The 14,366-nt window shown below is 55.6% G+C and overlaps 1 protein-coding gene across 5 annotated transcripts in view; it reads right to left on the bottom strand.

Annotated features, from left to right (window-relative positions):
* SMG6 (SMG6 nonsense mediated mRNA decay factor) overlaps nt 1–14,366 on the bottom strand; it is a 90,964-nt gene that overhangs the window by 55,372 nt on the left and 21,226 nt on the right. For all 5 annotated transcript variants that reach the window (XM_004946548.5, XM_004946547.5, XM_040650407.2 and 2 more), the window contains exons 9-10: nt 12,022–12,083; nt 8,806–8,951 (exon numbers count right to left, since the gene is read on the bottom strand). In XM_004946548.5, coding sequence (XP_004946605.3) covers nt 8,806–8,951; nt 12,022–12,083 — 208 coding nt within the window. The remainder of the gene's footprint in view (nt 1–8,805; nt 8,952–12,021; nt 12,084–14,366) is intronic.

Consider the following 14,366-nt stretch of genomic DNA (forward strand, 5'->3'; position numbering starts at 1 on the left):
TCAGGAAATACACCAGATCACATGTAAAATAGTTTGGTACTGATGTCAACTGTGTCAGCATATGAAATCTATTAGGGTGAAGCCACAGCAGGGTGATCAGCGTGCTGAAAAACTGCACGGCACCGAGGCGGGGGGGCGGGGGGAATCTCACGGCCCTTCCAAATTCTTCGAGAGGTAAAAAAGTCAGCCAAGACGCAGAGAGAGAGAGAGAGAGAGAGAGAGAGCGAGCAAAAAGAAAGAGAAAAAAAAAAAAAAAAAAAAAGAAAGAAAGATCCCACATCCTGCTTCGCTCTGCCAGCAATGTGAAGTGCCCAGAGATTAATTCTATGTCTGGCCTGGAAATGTGACTTTAAAGCATGGAGGGAGGAGGAGGAGGAGGAGGAGGAGGAGAGAAGGCCAAGCAACGGGGCCTGGCACTGTGCCACCGACCCCCCTCCCCAACGCCGCGTTTCAACGTAGACAGCAGCAAACCCCAGCAGACGGCAGCTCCAAGCGCTGCCAGGGCCTCGCACCAGCTGCAGCGCGTCTCAGCCCCGCGCAGATGGGCCTGAGAGCATCACTTCCTCCTCGCCTGCCTGCCTGCCTGCCTGCCGGCCTCGAGAGGCACAGCACATGTGGCCGAGCCGCTCCCCAAGGCGGGCTGGGGGCCCCGCTGGCTGTGCTGCGCAAGGCCGGGTCAGAGCTTGGCTCCCCGGGCTCTGTGCGGATGGGTTTGTGTTGTTCCCAAAGTGCGCTTGGCAGCTGGAGCCTCTCCTCTCTGGGATGCTATCTGGAGAGCAGGCAATGCTTGCGCAAGCTGCCCTTCCCTGAGCATCGGGAGCTCAGGGGTTGGAGATGTGGCGGGGCATGGGAGGGCCCCCATGGGTACGGCATGGGACGAGGGAGCCCGTGGGCAGGGCTGCCCCTGTGGGTACCTGGTACGGTAGGAGATAAATCTATGGGGTACATGAGCTGGTTTGTGAATGCTGCCCACATGGGATGCAACGATGCATGCCAGATCCGTTCCATCCGTGGGATGGTCGCTGTGCCCTCTGCACGCTGCCCTATGGTCACGCTCAGCACAGCCACCTCAAGGCACTGCAACCAGTGCCTTCAGCTCACTGCAGTGCAAACCTTCCATGCTGGGGTTCAACAGCCCTACTGTGTCCTGGCTGCAATACCAGGCACCTCAATAGAAGGGTGAGCGCTGAAAGTCAAATGGAACCAGTTCTCATTTTTCCAATGCAAAGCCCATTGGATAGCATGGGCAGAGCCTAACATGCGGGTCCACACAGCCAAGGGCACACACTAACCATGGAAAAACCAAAAGTCTCAATAGATAACCCTGCATGGGGGACACTTCTTTTAAGTAGAAACACACCCCCAGTCATGCTGCTGTTATAGATTGAGCACTGGGAAAGAAGAGCTCCCCCCACGCCTCCTCACTCCCAGCGGAACTCTGCCCGGTGCTGGACACTTGCATTGTGCCATGAGCAGGGGGAGTAGGGCACGGCCAGCCCTGGCCCTGCAGGAGGGGAGCTCGGGGCAGTGGGGAGCCCTGGGGCAGGAGCTGAAGCTCAGTGAGTTGGCACAGTGCAGCTGAGACCACACGGGGAGCGGGCACGGGGCGGGCAGCCCGCCTTGCTGCACCTGGCATGCTTTAAAACAACCCCGCAAGCTCAATCAAGAGTTTTACAACTTCACAAAGCACCATAATTAGCCTAATTATACAACGTTCTCTCGGAGAATTAAATAGAAAGACAGTAATTGACTCGGTGCTGCTTAGAAGCGCGAGGAAATCAAAGGCGCAACGCACATTAAAGAGTCAGAAACATCTCTTTAAAAGTGAGAGGATTTCCTGTCACGGTACAAACATCTGAAGCCTCACCCAACCACTGCACCTGGCGAGACCCGACTCCCCAGCACCCCTCTGTGCCGGGGCACGGCCGCAGTGGGCACCTCCTTCCTCGCCGCGCAGCGGGAGCGCTGGGGACACCGCGTGCCAACATACAATGGGAGAAGCTCTGCTTCCTGCCCTTCCTTTGCACGCAGCAGAGCTGCTCCTTCGCAGCGAGCAGCAGCACATGTGTCCCAGCCCACGGCCCGGTGGCACGGCCACGTGCGCACAGCTTGGCGCGTCCCCGGCCCTGCTCCGACTTGCCGCTCGGGCGGCAGAAGCTTGGCTGCAAAGCAGACTCGAGCTTGGGGATTACAAATCATTTCCCTCTAGTTGTTACCCTGAAATGATATCTCGGTATCGTTTGGTGGAACGGCTTCAAGGGCAGCCGTAAGGATGTGCTCATGTGACAGGCAGAGCGGGCAGGAGCCCCACTGAGCTCATCCAGCGCTGCTCAACGGGGACTTTTGCTGCGCTCAGGCTGGAGAGTCTGACACACACACACACACACACACACACACACACACACATACAGACACACACAGCAGTGCTCTGTTTCACTGGAAACCTTCCCCTTCCCTGCCACAAAGCCCCGCTCCATCTCCTGCCACCGAAGCTGACGGCTACATTTCAGAAACCTGAACTGCAAGTGGAAATTCCCTGCAGCGCGGTGCTTATTGCATCTCCTGCTGGCACTTGGGGCAAGGGGAAAAAAGTCACATGGCTTTCTGGACACACATCTCGCTGCGGAGTCTTGCATCAGAGGGCAGAAGCCAGCAGCCAGGAAAATAACTCCAATTACGGTAAATAAATCCCCAAATATGTGACAATCTGCCTTTTAAACAGGAAACAGAGGGGAATAAGCAAAGGAAGACTTTGGTCTAAACATTGCTGCCACCAGCCTCAAGAGCCCAGAAGCGAAGCTCTGAGACACGTCTGGGCCAAATGCATGCTACCTGAACTTTGCTGATGCAAAGTCTCAACTCCGAGACAGCTTCCTTCCCCCAAAGGAAAGGCGCCTGCAGTTCCCGATGGCCGTGCCAGCCTCTCCAGGCACTTGGAGAAGCCCAGGAGGGCCAGCTGCCACCTCCGGACACGTGCGTGGTCCCCACGGCAGTGTGTGAGCACAGGAAGCAGCCGGCTGACACGAGCAGTGTGGGTGTCACGCACGCCTGTGCCATGTCAGCCTTGTCCTGCAAACCTGGACGTGGCCACCAGCAGCCAGCGAGCTCCTGTACTGGTGGCTTTGGAGAGCATCCACACGAGAACTGCAATGCAGAGGAAGATGGATCCTTTCCTGCTTCAAACTCAAACCCGAAGCACAGAAGAGCAGCAACGTGAAAGGAGGAGAAGGATGAATTTAAGGATCACTTCCTTCCAAACTGAAGGCCCTGGGAAGCATTACGGCCTGCCAACACCTCGCTAACGCTGCAGCTCTGCGGCCTCGTGGGGCAACGGCACGCTGTCACTGCCAGCTGCACGCTGGTGACCTCAGTGCAGACACTTCAGTGCACACTTGCTGTGTGACAAGCCAAGCCCCACCGCCGCTCAGCTCTATCCTCCCTGCAGCGAAGGTTTGCATTACAAACGCAAGGCCCCAGAGGGAGGTGGAAGGACCCTCAAGCTCCTTCCAGGGCCACCACTGCCAACGGGACAGGAGCTCATATAATGGGAGAAGCCTTCATCTCCCATTTGCCGTGCCCTAAGCTGGCACAGCTGGTGGAGCTGCCCAGATGCTGGGGAAGCACACATTTAACCATGCAAAGAGGCAAATGATGAGAAAATGACTCTGCTCTGCTCCCCAGACAGGGGAAGATCGAGTTGCTGCTTCTGCTATCTACAGCCTGAGGTTTATTAAGCTTTGCTTTGTGCCTAATTTTAAAACTCCACCAAACCGAGGCAGCCGTCCACAGCACTGCTTTATTTTTAAACCCACTCACATGCACTGGACTCCCTTGCAATCAGCTCCCAGTCCGCTCCAACATGTGAGGTGTGGTTAGAGCCTCATGAGAAGCCATTGAGATGTGAGTGCAGCAGCACAGTGCTACATGCTCCCTCTAAGGCTTTTTCTTGATGCTGCACTCCGCTCTGAGCAAAGCTGGGGTCCAACCATCGGAAACCAAACCAGCACTGTGGAGATGGTCAGAGACAGAGCCCGGTTCTGCCATCACCACCCTCTGCAGCCCCTCCGGGGATATTTTAAGGGTTCATGCTTTAGCTTATGAGGCTGAGCAGCTGCGGTCAGCAAAGCGAAACGCGCTGCAGGCAGAACAGGGCCGTGCGGTGGCAGGACGGCAGCAGAGCAGCTGCTCACAGCAAGCATGGTCTGAATTCTGGGGGTCCAGTGCCTCTCTGCAGCCAGGCTGGCGCTGAGCATCCATGGCAGGAAGAGGGAGGACAGTCCTATGCCTGCAAGGAGCTGCAGCTGATCTCCAGCAATGTGCGGATCCCACCTACCAGGGAGATCTGGGCAAGAAGCTGGTGTAGGTCTTCAAACATCAAGCAGGACCGTGCAACAACTGAAAACCTTTGCAAGAGCTATAATTAGTGAGCACTCAGACGTGGAAGAACAGTTCTGCATGAGCCTGAGCGTTTCTGCAGCAATGGGCTGTGCAGCACCGACCGATCTCACGCAGCATGGCAGTGCAAAGGGACACACGCTGCTCTGACCTCGCAGCAGGGAGTGAATCCTCCTCCCGCCTTGCTTCACCAGCCTTCAACTTATTTTCTAGCACCAAAAGCCAGACCTTGCTCTGCTCCCAGAGGGCAGCCTGACCCCAGCTGCTTTCACAAAGGCTCCCTGCAACCTGCTGCCCAAGCGACAGGTTTCCCTCCCTACTCACCAGCATGGCCACCCTGCTCTGCCCAAAGTCCCCTCTAGCAGCAGTGCTCAGCCACAGCCTCCCTGCATGCCTCTGCTCCTTCAGCCCCAGGGGATGTAACTTCCCCCCCCTTTCCCCCCCCGCTCCCCCCCCCCCGGCATGTGCTGAGGATGCACATATGGCAGCCCCCCCTCCTTCCACCTAAGCCCGACCTCCTAACAAACTCCACACAGCACAATGCGACAGGCCCGGGAGTGCCAGAAGGCATCCAGGTGCTGCAGCCTGATGCTTCACACCCACAGCCAGGCAAATTTGCTGGGATTTCCGGGAAGTGTCTCTAGGGTGCCCCGTGCTGCACCCCCACTTTGGTGTGCGCTTGTTTGGAATGCGGGCCTGTCGGGGGGGAGAGGGGAAGTTATTCTGGTGGTGGCCTATGAATAACATCCAGTGATTTATAGGAAGTATAATCCAATAATACAGTAAAATAAAACAGTGTGTCTGAGATGGGTTTGATTCCAGGAATTATAAAACAAATTATTAAAGAGAGAGAGAAAGAAAAAAAAAGCCTCAGAGAGGCCAGATCGGAGTAAATTGGGCACAGATGGGCTGGGAGGGGGTTTCTCTCTCTCCCCTCACCGAGATGCCCCTGCCGCAAGCACGGCTTCAATTAGTCTTTGCAGAAACCAGAGTTTTATTTCCCCAAATTACAGAATTAAAAAAAAATTAAAATGCTTGGAGTGTTTGTGGTTGGGATAAAGGGATCCAAACTTCTCTGTTAGCTGATGGTGCAGATGGCTACCAAACTGTTAAAAGGGCCACCCCGTGAAGAGGCTGGAGCCCAGGAGAGCCCAAACCCTCGGTAACCACCAACACCCTGCGATGCATTGGTGACAATGTGGGGCTGCTCCAGCAATGGCACATCCCAGCCACGCAGAGCACCCATCTCTCTGCTTCCATCCCATGGGTGGGCTCTCCTCGCTCCACAGGCTACCAGCACCCTCGTCCCACCTTTGCCCTGCCATAAGGCAGCCCGGAGGTCAGGGGACCAGCCAGCTGCACGTCCCCATCACCAATGGGGAGGCTGGGCTCACAGGGAGCAGTGTGTTGCCTGGTGCTGAACAGCGGGGGAATGTTTCATGTGGGAATTCTTTGGCTTCCTCTGGCAGGGAAAACAACAAACCCAATCCATTTCCTGGGGTCTTCCCAGTGTTGCAAGGGCAGCTGCAACCGGCTCCTGCTCCGACAGGATGAGCGCAGCCCTGCTGCCAGCACCAGGCATGGGGCTGCACTCAGCTCTACCCCCCAGAAATGGTCAGATGGGCACAGGGCCACCTTTGCAAAGACAGATTTCAGAAAGCAGTAGTCGCAGGAGGAGACATTACTGCAAACACTGCGATGCAGGGGCAAAGGAAAACGAGTGAAAAGCAAAGAGCAGCAGATAGAAACCACTCTGCACGAGCCCCCAGCCTGCCATGCTGCTGAGGGATTTGGGACAGACTGAGCACAACCTGCAGTGAAACCGGGGGAAGCTGAGAGTAAGGAAATTGCAGGGTGGCTGTCTGGCATCAGTTTGAGGAAGAAAGAGGAAAGGTATTTACTTAAGTGAGTTTGTCTACTAATACTTCCATATTTTTTCAATACCCAAGTCAGTGATTAGAAATTTGTGTTAATTGGCAATGAATTAAAGTATGCAAAATTCTCCACGTCAAGACTGCCTGCAACACCACCCCACAAGTGCTAATAGAATCCCCCAATCCCAGCACCAGGGACTCATCAGACAACAGAGAGGGGGCAAGCAAGTAAGCCCTCCAGTTTCTCAGGAGCAGCTGCGGCCCCACAGAATGGAAATATATGGGAGGGAGCACCTGCCCCAAGAGACATCTGCCCCCGGACAGCGAGGAGAGGAGGCTCTCAGACAGACCTCCCTCACTGGCCCCAAACACACACATCTCCTGCTACCGACAGCTCGCAGTGAACGTCAGACAGAGCCGTGCCATGGGAAGGACACAGCAGCTCCGATCCCGGATTTGCAGGAGGATTGCAGTAGGAGGGGATCTCTAGAGGTCACTCGGTCCAACTGCAGGGTTAGATGCAGCCCCACAGAGCTCACTCAGCCAAGCCCTGCCTCCAACGAGCGCTGCTCCCAGCAGGGCTTCCTGGCAGTCGGGATGCACGCAGGGTGGAACTGCTCCCTGCATCCCCTCTGCACCCGCTGCTGCCCATGCAGCTGCAGCCCAGCGAGGTGACCCATGTGCTGGGAAATGGAAACCCGTACCTTCCCAACAGCCCTTCACCACATGCTCCAGTCTGCCCTCTGCCCACAGCATCCCACACAGCGGGGAAGGAGCCAATACCCTCGCTGCTCTGTGCTGGGCACTTGGTAATAACTCAGCCAGCTTTCTTGCTTGCCTTTTAAACTCCAGGTTCTTTGCTTGCTTTTCCGCCCCCCCCTCCCCTTCTGCACCCAGCTCCCAGCACTTCTCAGTATCACTGTGTCGGCACTGAGCCCACCGCGGGCTCTGCCAGCACTCAGCACATGAGCACTCAGAGACCACCGGAGCGTTTGTGCTGACAACAGAATTTGCTTTGCCAACAATATTCCTCGCTACGTTTTAGGGTCACCGGAGCAAAGAGCCCTCGGGGGCACAAAGCATCAGATGGCAGCCACGGTGCCATCCAACCCACAGCACTTCTCCAACACTGCCACCTGCTCCACGTACGGTCCACAGGTCCCCAGCAGGAGCAGGTTTGCTTTCCCCAGAGATAAAGAGAGCTGGAAGCAGCTGGCAACTACTCGCATGGGAGACAAGACGACTTATTTTGCACAGGAGATAACAAGCGCTCCCTTTCTGTCACTCACTCACTCACATCCACAGCTTGGCTCGGATGGAGAAGCACAGTCCAGTGGTCTGAGAGCTGGGATTGCTTCCAGCCTTGCCACGGGGGCTTCTACACAGCCCAGACAGAATTCTTCCTCTTTACCACCCGCTCCTGTCTGAGAGCACAGACACAGCTATTAATATACCTACCAGGGGGCCGCACACAGGCATTGCTCATCATCAGAAAGTACTCTGCAGCTCAGACATAAACACACTGGTGCTGGTTGGCACCCAGCAGGAAGGAGGGCATGTCCTCGCTAGCAGGGCTGACAGCTCGCAGGGCTTCCCCAAGGGGAGGGATGGTGCCTGTGAAGTACGCAGCATGGGGAGCCATGTGGCCCAGCCCTCCAGCTGTCACCAGCCCACTTGGCCACCAAGAACCACAACTGACTCACAGGGAGAAATCACCCAGCATCAGCACATCGGGGCTCAGCCCCACAGCCCGCGTGGTGGCTTTGACTGAGGTCCATCTGTTTTTGGAAGCTAAATCTCAAGCCATCAGCGTGCCACACGCTACTTCCCCCAGCTAGGGAGCACGGCCCTTTCTGTGCTCCCAAAACCGTGGCCCAGGCTGACCCAGGCACCTGCTGCTGGGCCCGCTGGGGGGCTGAAGGGAGAAACACACCCCCTGAAAGCACGATTTCAAACCCAGAGAAGAGGATTCTGCTTTGGTAGCATCCCTGCTGAGTAACAAATTAAACCCAACAATGACAGTGCCCACATCTTGGGCGGATGGAGGAGGATGAGTGACATGAGATGTGCTTTATCCTCCAGGTGCCTTAGCACAGGGCGTAGCCTCCAGCAGCATCTCCCATGTGCTCATGCTCCCATGGCTCAGCCACCCACACAGACACAGACAACAACACCCTGCCCTCAGCCAGGCCCTCCAAGATCCTCCCAGACCTCACAGTGCCAACGTGGGCGCTGAGCAGGACCCGGGTGAAGCACCGGGATGGCAGAGCAGTACAACAGAGCCTTCTGTCCATGCCTGATGACTCAGGCTCCAGGGGGACGTGATGCCTCCTCACTCCACGCCATGAAACACCTCACTGAGGCCTTCCAGTACAAGCCACAGCACTGCTGCCATCCTTACGCACACTGACACCCCCAGGCATCCAACCCTGTTGGATGATACCTACTGGGTATGTGCCCTCCACCCTTCTCCATCCACAGCTCAAAGAAAGACGAGCGATCCCCGGCCCATTTCCCTTAAAGCAGCACATGGTACCTTTGGGCTGGGAGTTGTACACTGCAAACATGTTGATTGCCACGAGCTGGAGCATGCGGGTGCTTCCGATGGGAGGGGGGCTGTGCTGCAGCAGGACCTGGAACTCCCTCAGGACCTCCTCAGCCACCGCAGGGAACGTCTCCATCCTGCAGACAGAGAGAGATGCTGTAGAGCAGAACGCAGACTGTGCCCTGGGGAGGGTGGCACGGCTCCCTCCGTGTCACCTTGCCCAGGAAAAAGGGACCCCCCCACAAGGTGCTGAGGCGCTGCTGCCCATGCCAGAGCCACAGGGAATCGCTGCCTCTGGAGTGAAGGTGCAGGCGGTGTGAGGGAGACAGCCGAAGCCTTCCTCGGCGAGGACAGCGAGGGATTGCTCTGTAACCAACAGGCAGCATTCCTTTGGCAGGAAAACACGGCCTTTATGAGTCATTTCTGACCAACCATTTTTTTCTACTGACTTCTACCAAGCTGGGAGTGGTGCCAAGAGGCCAGCAGCTCGCTTGGACCAGGAGCAGCCCATGGGACTCCCAAAAAACACGGGCTGCAGCAAACGGCACACACTGGTGCCACATTGCGGATGTGGCAATTCCAAGTGTGTTGAACACTGGCCAAGAACACACTTCTTCCAGAGAACAGTGCCTGTCCCCAGCTCCTGTGCTGGTGCTGCCTATGGGGACAGGACCCGCGGAGCCCTCCAAGCTGCACACTCCCAGCACAGTGAGAAAGCTGTCAGCTCTCGCTATTTGGAGCCCTGCCTTGCTCAGGGGACAGGAACCTGCAGTCCTCTGGTCCTGCTAGCTGCTATTGCTCATCAGACACAGCTGCAGTGCCACGCCGGGGACGAGGTGTGCTTTCAACACTGCTCACAAGCGCCCGTGGAAAGCTGACACGTTTATCCTGCTCTTCATCTGGCGTCACTCGGGGAATTAGCCGAGGTTACTTGTAGAGCTGATGGATCCCCAGCAATCCCCCAGCTGAAGTGTGGTCAGCAATGGAACCGACTGTGAAGCGCACAGTCAGTTCACAGAAACAGCGGTGACGTGGCTGCCCACAACAGCCCTCCCAGGAGCCCTCACCTGGTATCCCCTGAAGGCATCCTTACATCAAAACGCTGCCAAAAAACCTGCAAACTGGTGGGGAAAATAAAAAACAGTTTTCCTATCCCACTGCCTCCTCTGCTGAGTTTGCTCTGTTCCCTCTTGGTCCTGCACTAGAAAAAGTCACAGCTGGACCCAGCGAGAATAAGCAATGGTCTGCAGCAAGTGCCAGCTCCTCATCAGTGACAGCGTAACTCATGTGCCCACAGTGGGAGGAAGGGAGACAGAATGTGCAGTGGGTACAGCGCCGGGAGCCAGGCAGGCAACCTCAAGGGCCTCCAGAGCAATTTCCTCTATCTTCCCCCTGAGAGATTCAGATCTTGTGATATCAGCATGCTACAGACTGGATTAGCAAGCCACTTCTGGTAACCCACATGGGCAATTCTGCTGGGCTTCCCCAACAGACTTTCAGGACAGCAGTAGGCTCTATTTTTAAAGACAGAATTGCTTTCTGCTTAACCATATTTCACAGATGCCTTTCAACAACTGGTTCTACCTAGCAGCAGGGGTACCCTCTGCCTTGGCACTGTTTGCTGGAGCGATGCAAAGCCTCCGTTACCTCCCCACAAACGTGGGCTGTAACAAACAGGCCCCCTGTACTCGGTAGCCCTGCAGAACGGAGCAGCTCCGCCAGCACAAAAGCATTGCTCCCTCTCAAAGAGGCAACTTTCCTGGAGCTGGGGCACAGCCAGGGACTGAGAGCAAAATGATTGCTTCTAAAGACTTCCTAATTTTGAGAAATCTCAGACCACATCCAACATGTGCAGCAACATCCTCCTAGAGCAGACGGGCCGCTGGGGATGGAGGAGCCCTTTGTGGGATGGGTTGTTAGCAAGGAGATGGAGATTACTGCCATGGAATAACAACAAGGAAGAGCAAGGGCTTCCTCAGCCCTGCCAGCTGTGCCTGGATACCGCAGCACATCTGGAATGGCATGCAGTAACCCCACTGAGTTCAGAACCAGCAGGTCAAGAACCGAGTGGAAGCTTTGAATAATATGCTTACCTGTGGTTTCAGGAGCAAGATGGCTCAAAATTAGCTCAACACCATCTTTTCCATACTTTTTACAGATAAATTACCATAGATCCTGCCCAGAGAGGACTCAGCCATTCCTCACCTTTTACCTATTTTAAGCACGGAAGCTGTTTAGCAGGGCTGGACGATTTCTCTTCCTGTGTCATGTTATTACTTTCTAGTTCCCTTCTAAGTACTTTGGGGGATCTTCTGCCATTAAACATACTTGGGTTTTCTAAATGACTGTCCTGGGAAGCAACCGCCTCTAACGCTACATCTTAATTTCACAAAAGTCTCGGGAGCCAAATGTGCAAGCAATCACTGCAACATCCCCATTAATCCCCCTGCTGGCATGTGCTCAGCACAGAGCTCGGCCGCGAGCACAGCCTGGCAGAGCTGTGGACCAGCAGCTCCCTGGACATTCTGCCCTGCAGCACAGACATGCTGCCATCACCAAACCTCGAGTAGGGGCTCTGCTTCTGCTTCCTATTGTTTTGTGAAGGGTGCAAGGTCAAGCACATGCCATCCCAGAGAGCGTGCTGCATGGAGCAAGCGCCGTGGTTTCAGGCTGCATCACGGCGTCAGTGTTGGAGTGCTGCATTCTTCTGCTTCCTCTCTCTAAGGAGGGGAAGGTGACAGGCCCAGGGAACAGGCTGCCACTGGACAGCAGCTCCCAGCCACTGGGTTGTTTTGCCCCTGGGCTTTGTGACCCACTGAGTGCTCCCAGAGCCACCACTCCGCTGGCTGGGAGTGGGGGCGGTGGGAGAGAAGGGGACAACACCAGAGATTGAAGTGGAGGGAGCACAGTTTGAAGGCAAAAAAAGGAGAAAAGAGCCTCTAGTCCCTACTGGGTGCACAACAGATGGCTGAGCCCAGTCTGTGCCAGAGGGTCCCGGTGCACGAGGCCTTGAGGTGGGGAAAGAAAACCCCAACGCTAACCATCATGGACTGCAGGGCGGGTAGGGAGAATAGGAACCACGAGGCTAGGCCTGCAAGAATTCACACCCTGTGCCCTCAGCTCCAAACACAGCTTAGTTGCTAACAATATTAAATTCCAAAAAGACTTGTAATGTAGGAAAATAAAATAAACATCCTGCACACTTACCCAATCCTGGTAAACAGCTTCCCATGGGCATGGAGAAAACTGAGGATGAACCTTTTGTTCAGCTGCATGGGAAAAAAAAAAAAAAAAAGAGAGAGAGAGAGAGGAGAAAACAATTAAACTCTCCCCGATTTCCTGTGAATTAAGAACGTCCCCAGTGACAGAAGAACCTGGCCTGGATGCTGGGGGTGGCACTGGAGATGGGAACCAAATGGACATGCCCGAATTCTTACAAACATCATGCACACAGGCGAGGGCAAGTGCCAAACAGCTGGATGCGAGCGGGGAGAGGGCGGTGGAGGCACAGCACCCTCTGCTGGGGTCGGGCTGCTCGCTGCAGCCCCGGGCACCGCTCCGCTCCCCGAGAGGGACCCGACGGAACGCAGCGCTTCCAACCGATGGGAAAAAGAAAAAGGAAAAACAGAAGCGATTTGGTTCAGCGCTCGGCGGTTGCCGCAGAGGCTGGGAGCAGCCCCTGGTCAAGGCGGGGAGGGAAATCCTCGTTAACGCTTTGCTGCAGCGAGCTCAGCTGCAAAGTTCGGAGCTCGTTCGTGCCGTGCCGGTGCCACTTTCACAAGCACGGGGTTTGGGGGTGATGTGTTACCCTTTCATTTAACACCAGCCTTAAGCAACTGCGAAAAGGCAGCCCGGGTTTCTCAGGAAAGCCCCTGCAAGGCTGCAGCAGAGATGCTGGGCAGGGCTTGGCATTTCTCTGCAGCTCATAGCGCAGCACAGAGCAGAGTGGATGCAGGGGAAGCTGTCTGTAGCACTCTGCGTGACGGCAGCTTCCTGCCCCACCGAGGTCCAACAACACCAAAATCCAACTCGATTCGTTCCTTATTGCTGCTCCAGGCCACCTCTGCTAGCTCAGCAGCAAGCTGGGCTTTCCCCATCCTTATCTGAATAGCTCTGAGGAAGGCTGTGGGTGGCAGAGAGTCTCTCTGCGTGACCTTGGAGGTGGCTGTGTTACCCAGGAGCGGCCTGGCCCCCCTTGTACCTTCTCCCCAACAGGCAGCTTTCATCCAGCGCCTGCACAGCCTCACCACGATGAGAAAAGCCAGACCCCGAGCACAGCACGGGGAGACGCCGACCAGCAACAACCCGGTCCAGCACCGCCGCTCCGCTCCCATTCACACATCTATTTTATACCCTGAATCCCTCTGCAAAGCTCAGCAGCATCCTTTCCATTTCCGAGGCTGTCAGAGACACAGAGAGAGGGAGAGCTGGCAGGCAGGGCAATGCCCAACCGAGTGGCACCGGGCAGAGCACAAGGCAGCTGCCTTCTGCCTGCATCTGCTCAGCTCCCCAGCTCCCACCGTTCCGTATGCAAGCTGCTTGGCGAGGTGCGACGGCTCGGTGAGGTGTAATTAACCCAGGCTGCACTCCCAGAGGACCCATGCAGGAGAATGATGCCCTGCTGCAGAGTCGCTCCTGGGCCATGTGCGAGTTTCAACATAAAACCTGTCTCATAAAACAAGCCAGACCAATTAAACTGGCCCCCGCAGCAAGGGGTTCTTGCTTACTCACTATTTTACTGCTGCCCTAAAGAGCCCTTTTCCACTGGAACCTGACTTTATTTGCCACCATTTTATTAACTCTGCAGATGAAACCCAAAGAGACTGGGGAATACTGGGACAGCTGAGCTAAGCCCTTATTCACTTTGCCAGCAACGTCAGGACGGCTGTATTTCTACCATCCTCTTTAAGACACCAAGGCAGCTCAGAGCTTCAAAGGCGGCACACGTACGGAAAATAAGAAATAAGGACACCAGTCCTTCCCCTAACCCCACATGGAGCCCACAGCCCTGAGAACTGCAGCACTTTACCATCAGCGGGGGAGAACCCAAACTCCCCACCTTGAATGCAAAGTGGCCCTGCCCCCAGCGGGGACACGCATGGAGCGTTCACCCAGGGACAGCAGCGGGACCCGGGGACCTGTGCTGAACCCACTGGAAGCTTCCAGCTCAGTCTTTTCATCACCAATCCCAAGGACATCGCAGGAATCAGTGCTGAACTGGGACTTGCATATGTGCATACATAAATAGAGGTTTTTTCTAAAGGAAGCAGGATGCACGCCTCTAGGTAAGAAGCGCATTTTATCCCTCTTGCCAACTTCAGCAAGCAGCAGCAAGCCCAGGCTGAGACCTGTGTGCCCCAGTGCTGTGGCACCTCACGCAGGCACCTCTCGTGCTTGTTTCATCACTTTTTCTCTCACAGCCTCGAGGTTTTGATGAGCTCATCACTTAACTTTGGACCTTTCATCTCCGAGTTCACGCCAGGGCCACGGGCTGCTTTGACTGGGCTTTTCTCCGAATGACTCTTTCCCTGGTGACTCACCTGCCCCTCGGT

Source organism: Gallus gallus, chromosome 19 (assembly GCF_016699485.2).
Source record: "Gallus gallus isolate bGalGal1 chromosome 19, bGalGal1.mat.broiler.GRCg7b, whole genome shotgun sequence".
NCBI classification, from domain to species: Eukaryota; Metazoa; Chordata; class Aves; order Galliformes; family Phasianidae; genus Gallus; species Gallus gallus.